Raw genomic sequence first — 15,413 nt, forward strand, 5'->3', positions numbered from 1 at the left:
AACGGCAAACCCTAAATTTCCATTTAGATTCTCAAAGGAACTATAAAAATTTAATCAAGCAAATGGTTAAAGTGAGATTACTCCCCTTCGAGTAGAAACAATTAATACACGTACAGATCTGACTAGCAAAATACGGATCGAAGCATACCAATCAACGATTACGAGTCATATTATTCAGAAAAAAACAGCGGACACACAGATATCAGGCGTGTAGCTAAGGGTTAGAAAGGGGTGTTTGTTGAGCCCCAAATCTTGCTGAGCGCCGGTGGTGCTCTTACTAGGGGGGTCCGGGGGCATTCCCCCCCGGAAATTTTTGAAAATCTAGGTTACCAGAAACCTCATTTCCTGCATTTTGAGACCCATTTTAGGCAAATCACAAATTTGTTTTACAGCAGCTTTTTAATATACATCACTTCTGCGGCATAATTGTTTTAACTTAAACAAGAAAGTTCAATGTACATTCCGCGCCCTGTCAAGTTCTGATAGCTATTCGATCTGCTGATAGTCATACACCAAGCTGGTAAACTGCATCATTCTCGGGTGTAGGCCTTCGAACAAATGGACTATCTCGTCAAGATTGACAGGCATATCATATTTGATATGCATTAGAACCAGGGCGGACATTCTACTCTCTCGCATGGTACACCTCATGTAGTTGTTCAACCTCCTCATTGTGCTTTTTCTTCCGCCATTATTGATCTTCAAAGAGGGTTCGAACCCTCGAACCCCCTCTCCTACGCGCCGGTATATTCTAAAAGTACTGCTATTAAAAATGACAGTTACAAGCTTTTCTGAAGATGGCCTACAGCTCCGATTTACCGTCAACTGAAGTCACCAACAACAGTTCTATTATTAAAAACTAATCTGGATGTTCACACTAGGCATACTACTGAGTCTACTGATACTCCTGGGTTCAAATAATTTACTTATCAACAGTCTTTATAAAAGTGAGTACTATTAAACAGAACATTAAACAATCTATTGATATAGTTCAAGTGTACAACCACTTAATAGAAAACAACTCCCCCACGGATGATTCAATAGTGAGACTGTTACGTTTTTATATTAATTTGAACTTGTACAAACATAGGTGTCTACTTCAGTTTATATTCATTATTGCTTTTCCAACAGATATGCTTCATTTCCTCAGTTCTTGTTAATATGAAATGCAGATTTCGACCTCAGTATGTAAAACAAATTAAAAGTGGTTAGGAAAATCGTATTAGTTAAAATTCACCTGTTTCTGTGTTGAGCCACTTTCAATTTCCCCTACTAGCCAATTATTGCTGGTGACCCCCCCTCTTTCACTCAATTTTTTTGGTAGCCCCCCCCCCCTTTAGTGCCATTTTTTTTCTCGTGAAGCTCCCCCCCCCCCCAAATCCCACCAGCCCCCCCATGCTCATAAAAAATGAACGGTCCCTAAGTAAGGGTTAGACAATTAACGCGAGTGTTCTATGGGATAAAGTGCCTCGCGCATAGATACCACACCACGTGGGCGTAGCCCGAGTGGCACTTCTATCTAATGCGAGAGACGCTATATCCTATAGGACACTCGCGTTCATTGTCTAATCGTCTTAGAACATAGACCTCTTTCATAAATGAAGGGCTTAATTGTTATTCTTTTGTATGCATTTAAATTAGCCTTCCAGGCCTCGCTAGCATGTGTAAAAACAAAAGTATTTTCACTCAAAAGCGAGGTCAAGAAGGCTTATTTGCATGTACATAAAAGAATACTAATTATGCCCTCCATTATGAAAGAGGTCTATGGTCAGATCATATTTTATGCAGATTCTATTTATTAGCGTATTTTAATTTTGTCATTCACATTTGGGAATCACGTTGTTATTTGTTTTGTATGTCACCGTAATGTTGGTAGAATTTTATGAATAACAATGCTTTTCTTTCTTAGGAGCTTTGTTTATTCTTTGTTGCTTTGATGGCTCATTTGTTCTGGCTATGAGCCAGTGTAAAGAGCTCGAGGAACTTGAGGCCGTCCTTGCCACTCAAGAGTTACTTGCTTTTGGGAGCGTAGACATACCCGAAGGGGATGAATTCGATAAAAGTGCATGTTTCCAAAAGCCTACCATAGTGAGCGAAATTGAGCAAAGAGAAAGAGACAGAATTTAAAAACGTCTATCGAGTAATCGTTTATCGAGTCTGATATGAATACCAACACATTCAAATTAAAATCCTTAGAGATGAGTATAGGTCCGTTCCAGTTGATTTGGACACCACCCCTGTGGAACAGGTAAATTACTGACCTTACAAGATTCATATTGAAAGTCATGAGAGGTGATGGCAAGCCGTACCCTTACCCGTGGTCTATATACTCATTAGTATGCTCTTTATAGAACATACTAATGAGTAGTCATTTTACCCCACAATTTCCCCGTGCTTCAAAGTCCCCGACTCTTTACATTATTTAAGAAAGTTTGTGGGATATAGAGCACACAAATACTGGACAATGATTGGCTGAGTGGATGGGAACATGTTCTTATGAGAAGTTAGAGCTAAATAGTGGATCGAAAAAAAAATTGTTGAAATCGGAGGATCGTGCAGTGCACGTGGTAATAAAACAAGGCAAATAAAAGAGAACACACGGTTTCTCTCGAAGCCACTTTGAGAAAATTTCGTCGTTTACAACAAGCAAGACGCAGGTAAAATGACAACGTGCGCTTCGGCGAACTTGAGAAACATAACTTTTCTGAATTGGACTAATCTCTAAACGCAACTATCACTACGCTAGAATTTAAAAACATTTCTTGCAAATTGGGAGAACTAATCAGTTAAGTACTCGACTTGAGACAATAATAAACAAAAATTTTTACCAAATTAACCCCTCTAAGATCTGATACTGCAGTGCAACCCACATTGCGTTTAACGTCACATTCATGAAAGCTAAAACAAAATTTACCCTACCCCAAGAAGATTTCATGTCCCTTTCCTTTTCTTCAGGCAAATGTTGAGAGCATTTTAGCCCCCCCGGGGGGGAGGGGAGGGTACTCCCTTATGTGACCTTAACGGGGACGTGCGGCCCGATAGGGTATGGTTTTCAGGGTGTTTTGTTTTGAGGGGGGTATCTATTTCATCACATTTGGTCTTAAACGGGGTATCGCTACATGACCTAATGGCTTATACAGGATAAGCTTAGACGACTGTTTATTTGTCGTTTGAAGAACGAAGCATATTTCAATGATTTCAAGTAGATTGTGATTGCCAATGCATTAAAATACAGTAAGAAACCAGTGTATTCTTATTTCATTCTAGTCTTAAACAGGGTATGATTTTGGGTTAAATCTCTTAGATAGGGTCTGAAAATTTTGAATTCTGTCTTAAACGGGATAGGGAAATCAGAGCATTGTGTCTTAAACAATGTCAGGGTTTGTGAGCGTTTCGCCCAGAACAACAAGAAAATCGAAGGAAATGTTGCATTGTTTGTGGATTAAGCTTGCGATGCTAGGCTAACTGGCAACGGGTAATCCCGAGCGGGCAAGATCGCTCCATCTTGATTGCACGGAAAGCCAATCACAGCGAATGATTTGACTCTTCTATTCTACTAGCTTTTTATACCCTTACTCCTATTGGTTGTAGGTAAATATTTTAGCGCTCTTGAGCAATTTGGCAAATTAGATATTCAAGGACATTCACAATTGTATACATATCACTTAGACCAAATTGGTGCCAAAATAATTTAAAATGGCTAAGTCTGGCTAAAAGTGGGCTTCATGCCAGCTGTCCTGTCATTCACTTAAGATAATTAATTTATGCAGGAAAGTTAACATAATTCAATGTTTCTTGGGATATAATATAGCGGTCATAAGCCATTAAATCATGTCCGAAAAAAGCGACCTTTAATTTATATTCTGGTTGTTCTTGCAAAGCAAAATCATCAAGAACTAGCAATATCTATCGATTGTTTTTTAATAATACAATTATTTCACTCGCGCGTTTTGGATATGAAATGATTATATCCTATCATCTTATCTCAAACGCGCGCTTATAGAATAATTGTTAAATATATCCAGTTTAGTATAATTACTCAGGTGATTATAAAGATTCTGTTCATCTGATTGGTCGAGGATTGCGTCATATCCTTCTATAATCACCTCGCGCGAGATAATTGTAGTGACAGCACTAATTTTCAAAATGGTCGTTTAGCGAATTTGTTGATGTTTCTGAGGAAGAAGTAAAAAGGATGATAGAAAAGGTAATTCCGAAAGGCACTAAAGATGCAAGTAAGTCCGGGGTGACACTTTTCTAAAACGGTATTCTTTTATCTTTGCCTCGTACTATTTCAGATAAACCGAAAATAACGATTCCAGCGGTGCGAACAGTTCCAGGTTACATGGTAAAGTGTTCGGCTGAAGGAACTCGTCCCATGAATATGTCGCTACTTCAGAATTCCACCATTTTGGGTCAGGGAACAGATACTGTAGTTGTAAAAGTTACAAAGGAGGGAAACGTCACTTGTAGGGCTACCAACCAAGCAGGAACAGATTCAAAAACGTTTTTGGTTACAGGTTTGCCTTTTCTTTTGCTTTCCTTTGTGTTTGTTTTTTCGTTTGGTAACTAACTTTTAGATTTTCTAATACATATGACTAATACATATTTAATTCACATTACATTTTCACCTTTATTCTTTAAACAATAATATCCATATGAAGATTCTTGTGACATCTGTCGCATACTAATTGTGCGACGATAAGGAATTGAAAATTAGGGAGCTTACCATTACCGGTCAGTTTAAAAATGCACCAATTCAGTTAAAAATAGGTTCACCGAGGTCTTCATTGACGTAGTTTATAAAACACTCCTTAAAGGGACACTGTCACGGCGATTTTGCTATATTTTCGTCAAAATGGCTCAAATATTTGACAAAGAACCTTTTTTCAAACATGAAATTGCTGTTAGAGCACCGGGAAGGAAATATCAGTTTTCCGGGGAAGGACAAACTATAAGCAGTTTTTGACGACTTCTCTACAATATACAGGAGAAACTTAAAAAAATGGCCAATTTTTTTAAGTTGCAATCCATTTCCATCCTAGCCATCCCCAGCCAAACATAATTAATACTAGTTTCTGTGCATTAGTAGGGTTATTGTTAACAAAACTGAACCATTATTTTGACGATTCCATCGATTCAAATATGTTTTTTGGCTATTCAAAGCAACAAAAAAATCTTTGACACTGCCCCTTTAACCAGAACACACTACAACTCCTCCTTTGACAAACCCATCAACAACACATAGACCACCATTCACTATCTTCTTCCTACTGCATTGAATATTAGACGACTGCATTTCTCTTTCTTCGTACATTGTTAAAATTTGTGAAAATTCCATCTTCCAACGCCTTCATGTCTGCAGAGCAAAGCGTTTTAATCGGCGCAATGTATTAACTGGATTTTTTGTATACTTGGTGAAGAAGTAAGTTTACCAAAGCTGGTTTGTTACTGTATTTGTTCACGGTAATCATCATTTTATTATCACTTTCTAAAAATTGATCTTGCTAGCCAGGTACATACATTTTGTGTAAAACTTTGATATCGTCTTATGTCAATAGACGATATTAATTTAAAGGGGTGTTGCTTAAATACTTTAAAGCCAGATTCTCTTGGCAATCCCCATATTTTGGTAGGTATCTCTGCTAAGTATTTTTTTTTTTTTTTGCTTTGGTAAATCTTCGGTATTTTCTACCCTCTGGAAAAACGGAAAATAGCCTAAAATCACCACCATTTTGGTTCAAGACCGAGATTTAAGAAGCATGGGTCTAGTGGTTGCGAAGTCACTTTAGAAACACGAGAACACCACACATACTTCACTTGTTTCTTTCATATAGTTAGATTAACCGTATGTAGATTGGTAGGAGGGATTCTGTCTACGGCGACTTTGAACCTGCATAACTGTTTTAATATTTGCGCAAACTCCATGAAACTTAAGGTCGTTTTCAGAAATTTAACTGAAACAACTTTTGTGTGGTCGTTTGTATATATTGACTTTGATATTGTCATGGCAACCAAATTTTGACAGGCAGTTTGTTTTTCACAAAATGAAATATTCCTTTTCAAAATAAAGAAAAAACTTTTCTTAATATAACTGCTGTTTTTAGGTAAAATCAGTGTTTCTTTAATTAGTGGATCTGATTGGTTTTTGCTCAATGTCGGTGCTTTTCTGAAGTTATGAAAGGAAACGTGATGCAATATTTTTTAAGCCCGCGTGTAAAGAAATATTAGGGTTAACAATTTAGTGGCTCGATGTCTCGGTGGCTCGTCATTGTTGGTCAGGGTGTAAAGAGCGAGTAAGGTCTGTAATTTAGTGGCGCGACGGCTCAGCGGCCTGCCAATCGCTGTCCACAGTGTAAAGAACGGGTTAGAGCGAGACAGCTTCGCAATTACCGTTTTCCCAGCAATTGATACTTCTGTGATAGCAGAACAACACTCGAGTGATCGGCAATCTTACAGTTCACAACAGCGCTAGCAACAACGCTCGCACATTTTTGTAACCAAACGACTCCACAACTTCTACACTTGTATCTGAACAGTAACGTTATGTTAGCGGATAAATGATGTAAGAAATACAAACGCTTTAGCGTGTAAAGAGAGCATGCTAACAGGTGGAAAATATGAATAAGCACGACAAAAGCACGCGTGGAATTAATGTAAACAATCGCGAATCTCGACATTCCTTGAGTTCTATACATTGTCCTGTAATCAGTCCTTTAGAATACGGCCTACACTTCCCCTTGATATCTCGCTGTCCTTTTTACGTCTGCCAGTGGTTCGTCAGCATAAGCAACAGCTTTGTCATCGCTAGACTCACTCAAGGTTTGGGTTATCTCTGTGGTGATAAACGGGACAAATCCCAATCGGGTTCCATTTCGTATCCAGCAATAAAACTAATTTCTGAGTTGCCTGAGTCAAAGCTCGTCTCCAACTTGCGATGACGTGGATGGCATTGTAAATTGTAGTAGAATTCTGATTGCTATGGAGCCCGAATCGAACGAATTTTGCTAAAGAAAGCTTTAAGAGTTCGGAAATAAAGATAACTGACTGAAAATCGCTTGAGCGTCATTCTTGATTTGAAGTCACAGCTTGACTTTCCTTAGATCCCCTTACGCGGTCGTGAACAATTTGGTGCTCAACTTTAAGGGGGACAAAAAGGCGAAGCAAGATTTAACCAAACCACTTTTTTTTGCTTAGAGATACACACTAAAGTATGAAAATTTGTTTTGGAGAAAAAAAACAAATTGGGAGTTCGGAGCACTTTAAGAAGGATTAAAAGGCGAAGATTTAACCAAAACATTTTTCTGGCAGAGATACTCAGCAAAGTATGAAAATTTGTTTTGGAGGGAAAAAATGGGAGTTCAGAGCACTTTATTGTTAAATAGGAGGAAATAAAACTATAATTTACTTATGTTTAACTCGTAGCCCTGAGGTGAAAAATTAATGAACTGTTTTAAAACAAGTGTTTCTCTGTAAAACGCTCTGTTCCTGATTTGTAATTATATTAAAGAACAAAAAACGTATCACATAGCTAAGCTTTAGATTAAGCAGTGAAACCGTACAAAGCTATACACTAATGAATTTATACCTGTATTTGGTACTGGTTTTTCCAGAGTTTAATCCCTGAAAATTGAACTTGTAGTGAATGTGTTTTGGAATGTACTGAAAAGAAGAGTAATCCTTTTTAAATAAAACGTTTTTTTATGTTCTTTCACTAAATTTTATTTTCCCTTTAATCTTTCTTGATGGTCATTTGAAAATAATTTCATTGAAAAAAATGTCACAAACTGATCAATATCTAAGAAATTGCTCATTACAACTAAATGTCTACTTAATCCAACAGGATGTGGTGCCGTTGTCAACAACGTACTGAAAAGTCCCGGATATCCAAACAACTATCCAAACAACACGAAATGTGTTTATCGGGTACAAATTCCACACGGCATGGCCATAAGGATTTACTTTTCTTATTTTACCCTGGAGAGTCTTTCATCTTGCAGGTACAAAACTATCAAATCAGTGTTTAGAGTATACATTACATAACTTCTATTGCATGATAATAGTGGTTGTGATTGTTTCTTTGTTTTGCCTATATTTGCTGCAATTAATGAATGGTATATACTACTCGAATAAAAGTTATTGAGACATCCTAAAGAACAAAGTTACTTGTCAGTCTCGTTTCTCTAAAAGTAGCTATTTTTATCTCGAGATTCATTCACTATTTCTTTCTTTCTTTTTTTCTGTTTTTGTTTTTTTCTTGGTTTAATATTTGTTGCTGTTGTTTTGATCTGCGGCTAAGAATCAAATCAATAACTAGACTGCCTTGTCATTTATTGTCATGACACACGTGTGATAAACTAGTGTTGCAAGTATGTGATCTGATTTTCTACTCTTTGCGCCTGTCTGGCCTGATTATGGGTTGTTTTAGAACCTTTGCTTTTGTCTTTCTTGGACAAATTGCTAGGTAAGCTACTTATAAGATTGGTTTGTCTGTATCGGTGTATTTGCGTCATTTATCATAAGGCCATTAGCATTTTTTTTATCGATTACCTTGTCGATTTGTCATTATATAGTTTAAATGTAAGTTATTGTAATGTTTGTCCTACTTTAATGCATATATATGTGCTCTTATTTGTTAGTAAACATATAATAAAGCGTTTGATTTTGTCTCATCTTATCTTATCAAGTTGTCTTAGCTCATGTCATTTAAGTTTATGTTATCTCATCACAAATGAACTAAACAAATACGTCTTTCCTGTTTACAGTTATGGTGACTACTTGAGGATTTCCAATGATAACAACTATACCGTAGGTACATACTGTGGGGTGAAGTCTGGATTGAATATCAGTTTTACAGGACGCTATGCTGTGCTAACCTTTCACTTAGTTGGATACTACGGATACAGAGGATACAGAGGATACAGAGGATACAGAGGATACAAGTTAGATTTCTCCTTTGTTTCTCCCGGTAAGTAGAAAGAGTCGGACGAAATACTCTCCAAAGTAAATGTCAATTTGCCATTCAGGGATTGATTGTTATGATAAATTAAAATTCAACGATTATAATCTACCCGTTACTATTAAAAAAAAAATCGTCAAGTGGTACTATACTAAGCGCGGTTGTTTAGCAAATACACCCCTCAGGCGGCTACCGTATCGGACGGTATTGTCTGATCGAGGAGAAAGATTGTACGAAAAATACACAGTCGGCCGAGAAACGAAGGTTTAAGGGCAACTGTGAAATTTTGAGGACAATCGTTAATGGGTTATTCCAAATCTACTCAGACTTCTTTTATAGAAACCCTAAAAACGTTAACTATATATTAATGTAAAGCTATTAAGCTGTACAATCTGAAAATAATGCTTTCGTTTTTGTAGGCGATGAAAACACTGAAACCCAAAACTGTCAGTGTATGCTTTGACTGAATTAATTACCAGCTCCCACGTTCATGCAGATATCCCAGCAAGTTAACTATATCCTTCAGGAGATAATGGGCTACCAAAGGGTTCAGGCTTTTTCGATATGCCCATTGGGTACTGAGAAAACCTATTGTTAAGTTTGATAATTGAATATTTTTAAACGAGTCTTAATCGCTAGGAAGACACAAGAAAGCTTTTTCGATTTTCGCAAGAGCCTGAATCACTTTTGTGCATTAGTGTATGACGGATGTTTTGGCCAAATTTCGTTCAAATCTGGAAAATATCTCAACCCTATTGGTTGTGTTTTCACTAGGTCAATTTTAGCTAGTTAAAGTCAGAAAAGTCCGAAAATAGTAGTATAACGTTTAATGAAGAAACGACTCTTCCTATCTTCGCGAGACTTTCCTCAAGTATGTCACTCGAATCTAAAAAAAACAAAAAAAAAAACAAAAGCAAAAACAAAAAAACAAAACAAAAAACAAAACAAAACAAAAAAAAAAATACTTATAAGCCATAAAAGAAGCCTGAAGATGAACCCGTTATTTCACATAGACGGCAAATTAACCTTCCTTTTTTTACTGTTATTTCCTGAATAACTCGCACGGATCTTAACATTAATTTTATGCTGCTTTCAGAAATTGTTAAATTAGCAAATGAATTTTTATGCCAAATATTTATAATTAACAACTTGTATTGCGCCTTTAACATGTAATGACCAAAGGCGCGTTACAGCATGGAAAATGAACTAGGTATGATAAATTAGAGTTATACGTGGCATCTAAAGATAACTTAAAAAGATAAGTTTTCAGCGAGGATTTAAAAGGATGCAGTGATCTAGATAATTGTACGGCAAGACGTAAAGCATTCCACAGTGTGGGAGCCGCAGCAACAAAAGACCTACTACCAAGTTATAATCGCTACATTTTTCTAGGAGGGAATTTTCGTGAAATTACATCATTTGAGCGTGAGTGATAGGCAGATTGTTTAGTTATTGATATTAAATAACTGATATATTGAGGTGACCGACCAAGCAAAGTCTCATCACAAAGCTCAGAATTTTCTATAATTACGGAATGTAATTTCCCCAAAAAGCTATGAGGAACTCTATAAGACGAGAAAACGAAACAACTTTGTCGTTATATTGTTCGCAGCCTTATTGTCGCCGTTTAAGTATCAGTAAGGGTTAGACAATGAACGCGAGTGCTCTATGGGATATAGTGCCTCGAGCATAGATAGAAGGCCAAGTAAGCGTAGCCCGAGTGGCACTTCTTTCTAATGCGTTCACAATCTCGTACCCAGAGTCCACAGGCGTTTTGTTCAGCGGGTAGGCGCCAGGAGGGACTCTGGAGAATTCGAAAAAAAAAAAATTTTTTGATTGGCTGCTCTGTTTCAGCTTCTTAACGACTTCCATTTTTTTTATAGCATAAATCCTGCGGTAATAAAATTCCAGTACCCCAGAGTCTCTCCTGTTGACCAAGCGCAGGACAAAGAGCCTGAGGACTCTGGGAAAGAGATTGATGCGTTCATTGTCTAATCGTTTTAGACATTGGTCAAATCCGCAAAAAAAACATATTTTATGCAGATTTTATTTATGAGCGTTTAACGTCACAGTCATTAAAGCTAAAACAAAATTTACCCTACCCCAAGAAGATTTTATGTCCATTTCCTTTTCTTTAGGCAAATGTTGAGAACATTTTAGTGAGCGTTTCGCCCAGAACAACAAGGAAATGGAACGAAGTATTGCATTTTTTGTGGATTAAACTTTCGATGCTGAGCTTACTGGCAACGGGAAATCCCGAGCGGGCAAGAACGCTCCATCTTGACCGCTCGGAAAGCCAATCACAGTGCATGATTTGACTCTTTCATTCTACTAGCTATTTATGCCTCTATTCTTATTGTTTGTAGCGCTCTCGTGCAATTTTGCGACTTAGATACTCAAAGATATTCACAATTGTATATATATAACTTGCACCGGAATGATGCCAAATAATGTAAAATCGGCAAGTTTGACTAAAAATGGGCTTCATGCCAGCTATCCTGTCATTCACTTAAGATAATTAATCTTTGAAAAAAAGTTAAAATAATCCAATATTTCTTTGGATATGTTGTTTCAAATCGAGACAGATATAGCGGCCATGAACCATTAAATCATGCCCGAAAAAAAGCGACCTTTAATTTATCTCCTGGTTGTTCTTGCAAGGCAAAATCATCAAGATCTAGCAATATCTATCGATTGTTTTTTAAGAAAACATTTATTCCACTCGCGCGTTTTGGATATGAAATGATTATATCCTATCATCTTATCTCAAACGCGCGCTTATGGAATAATTGTTAAATATATCCAGTTTAGTATAATTACCCAGGTGATTATAGAGGTTCTGTTCATCTGATTGGTCGAGGATTGCGTCATATACTTCTATAATCACCTCACGTTAGATTATCGTAGTGGGAACTCTAATTTTCAAAATGGCCGTCTAGCGATTTTGTTGACGTTTCTGAGGAAGAAGTAAAAAGGATGATAGAAAATGTAATTCCGAAAGGCACTAAAGATGCAAGTAAGTCCGGGGTGACACTTTTCTAAAACGGTATTCTTTGATCTTTGCATCAAACTATTTTAGATCAACCGAAAATAAAGATTTCAGTGGTGCAAGCAGTTCAAGGTCGCAAGTTACAGTGTTCGGCTCAAGGAACTCGTCCCATTAATATGTCGCTACTTCAGAATTCCACCATTTTGGGCCAGGGAACAGATACTGTAGTTGTAAAAGTTACAAAGGAGGGAAACGTCACTTGTATGGCTACAAACCAGGCAGGAACAGATTCAAAAACGTTTTCTGTTACAGGTTTGCCTTTTCTTTTGTTTTCCTTTGTGTTTGTTTTTTCGTTTGGTAACTAACTTTTAGATTTTCTAATACATATGACTAATACATATTTAATTCACATTACATTTTCACCTTCATTCTTTAAACAATAATATCCATATGAAGATTCTTGTGACATCTGTCGCATACTAATTGTGCGACGATAAGGAATTGAAAATTAGGGAGCTTACCATTACCGGTCAGTTTAAAAATGCACCAATTCAGTTAAAAGCAGGGTCACCGAGGTCTTCATTGACGTAGGTTATAACACACTCCTTTAAGGGACACTGTCACAGCGATTTTGCTATATTTTCGTCAAAATGGCTCAAATATTTGACAAAGAACCTTTTTTGTAACATGAAATTGCTGTTAGAGCAACGGGAAGGAAATATCAAGGCAGGACAAACTACAAGCCGTTTTTGACGACTTCTCTATAATCAATATCAATATACAGGAGGAACTTAAAAAAATGGCCAATTTTTTCAAGTTGCAATTCATTTCCATCCTAGCCATCCCCAGCTAAATAATACTAAGTTAATACTAGTTTCTGTGCATTATTGTTAACAAAACTGAACCATTATTTTGACGATTCCATCGATTCAAATATGTTTTTTGGCTATTCAAAGTAACAAAAAAATCGGTGACACTGCACCTTTAACAGAACATACTACAACTCCTCCTTTGACAAACCCATTAACAACACAAAGACCACCGCTCACTATCTTCTTCCTACTGCATTGACTATTAGACGACTGCATTTCTCTTTCTTCGTACATTGTTAAAATTTGTGAAAATTCCATCTTTTAACGCCTTCATGTCTGCAGAGAAAAGCATTTTAATCGGCGCAATGTATTAACTGGATTTTTTGTAAACTTGGTGAAGAAGTAAGTTTACCAAAGCTGGTTTGTTATTGTATTTGTTTACGGTAATCATCATTCGATTATCACTTTCTAAAAATTGATTTTGCTAGCCAAGTACATACATTATGTGTAAAACTTTGATACCGTCTTATGTCGATAGAGGATATTAATTTAAGGAGTGTCTCTTAAATACTTTAAAGCCAGATTCTCTTAGCAATTCCCATATTTTGGTAGGCATCTCTGCAGAAGTATTTTTTTTTGATTTGGTAAATCTTCGCTATTTTGTACCCTCTGGAAAAACGGAAAATAGCCTAAAATCACCACCACTTTGGTTCAAGACCGAGTTTTAAGAAGCATGGGTTTAGTGGTTGTGAAGTCACTTTTAAAACACGAGAACACCACACACACTTCACTTATTTCTTTTATCTAGTTAGATTAACCGTATGTAGATTGGTAGGAGGGATTCTGTCTACGGCGACTTTGAGCCTGCATAACTGTTTTAATATTTGCGCAAACTCCATGAAACTTTAGGTCGTTTTCAGAAATTTAACTGAAACAAGGCAACCAAATTTTGACAGGCAGTTTTTTTTTTCACAAAATGAAATATTCCTTTTCAAAATAAAGAAAAAACTTTTCTTAATATAACTGCTGTTTTTAGGTAAAATCAGTGTTTCTTTAATTAATGGATCTGATTGGTTTTTGCTCAATTTCGGTGCTTTTCTGAAGTTATGAAAGGAAGCGTGATGTAATATTTTTTAAACCCGCGTGTAAAGAATGATTAGAGTTAACAATTTAGTGTCTCGATGTCTCGGTGGCTCGTCATTGTTGGTCAGGGTGTAAAGAGCAAGTAAGGTTTATAATTTAGTGGCGCGACGGCTCAGTGGCCTGCCAATCGCTGTCCAGAGTGTAAAGAACGGGTTAGAGCGAGACAGCTTCGCAATTACCGCTTTCCCAGCAATTGATACTTCTGTGATAGGAGAACGACCCTCGAGTGATCGACAATATTACAGTTCACAACAGCGCTAGCAACAACGCTCGCACATTTTTGTAACCAAACGACTCCACAATTTCTACACTTGTATCTGAACAGTAACGTTATGTTAGCGGATAAATGATTTAAGAAATACAAACGCTTTAGCGTGTAAAGAAAGCATGCTAACACGTGGAAAATATGAATAGGCACGACAAAAGCACGCGTGGAATTAATGTAAGCAATCGTGAATCTCGGCATTCCTTGAGTTCTACATTGTCTTGTACTTGGTCCCTTAGAATACGGCCTTTACTTTCCCTTGGTATCTCGCTGTCCTTTGTGCGTCCGCTAGTGGGTCGTCAGCACAAGCAATAGCTTTGTTATCGCTAGCCTCACTCGAGGTTTGGGGTTATCTTTGGGATAATGCGATGATGTGAATGACATTGTGAATTTCGGTAGAATTCTAAAGGCTAAGGAGCCCGAATCGAACAAATTTTTGCTACAGAAAGCTTTGAAAGTTCGAAAATAAAGATAACTGATTGAAATCGTTCGAGCGTCGTTCTCGATTTGACGTCACAACTAGACTTTACCCAGATCCCCTTTGCGGTGTCGTGAAGAATTCGAAACACGACTTAAAGGGGGTAAAAAAGCGAAGATTTAACCAAAACAACAAAAACACCAGACACCAAAGGATAAAAGTTATTTTATTATTTACTAACGTTTGACTCGTAGTCCTTGGGAGAAAAATTAATGAACTGTACCAAAACAAGCATTTCTCCGTAAAACGCTCTATTCTTGATTTATAATTATAGTAAAGAACAACAAAACAGTGACAAAGCAGTGACACCGTATAAAGCTATACCATTATTTTGTGCTGATCTTTGCAGTTTATTATCTAATAAATCGAACTTGTAGTGAATGTTTTTTTGGAATGTACTGAATAAGGAGAGCAATCATGTTGAATTAAAACGTCCTTTTTATGTTCTCTTACTCAGTTTTTTTCCCTTAAACCTTTCTATAATGGCTATTTGAATTTTTTTTTTTTAAAAAAGTAAACGCTAAAAAATCATGACGTTTCGACCTCTCCTAGGTCATTTTCAAGTGCAAGTAAAATACGAAACTTAGCATAAATATATAACAAACAGTTTAAATCGGTAAGAATGCCTTGAACGCTAAAATGTGATAAAATGTGTTAGTGTTAAGTATTTATAAAGAAAAAAAGGGCATAAAACAATGAAATAATAAAACAATAATAAGCCTTGTTAAGAACTGATCTAAACAAATAATTTCGCGCGGATGGAATCA

The 15,413-nt window shown here is 36.7% G+C and overlaps 1 protein-coding gene across 1 annotated transcript in view; it reads left to right on the forward strand.

Moving 5' to 3' along the window:
• LOC146458807 (cubilin-like) overlaps nt 1-15,413 on the forward strand; it is a 127,263-nt gene that overhangs the window by 60,868 nt on the left and 50,982 nt on the right. Inside the window, exons 7-9 of the mRNA XM_085090299.1 lie at nt 7,844-8,000; nt 8,766-8,968; nt 12,039-12,260. Of these exons, the coding sequence (XP_084946425.1) occupies nt 7,844-8,000; nt 8,766-8,968; nt 12,039-12,260 (582 nt within the window). The remainder of the gene's footprint in view (nt 1-7,843; nt 8,001-8,765; nt 8,969-12,038; nt 12,261-15,413) is intronic.

Source organism: Pavona decussata, unplaced genomic scaffold (genome assembly GCF_977016875.1).
Source record: "Pavona decussata unplaced genomic scaffold, jaPavDecu1.1 SCAFFOLD_228, whole genome shotgun sequence".
Lineage (NCBI taxonomy): Eukaryota > Metazoa > Cnidaria > Anthozoa > Scleractinia > Agariciidae > Pavona > Pavona decussata.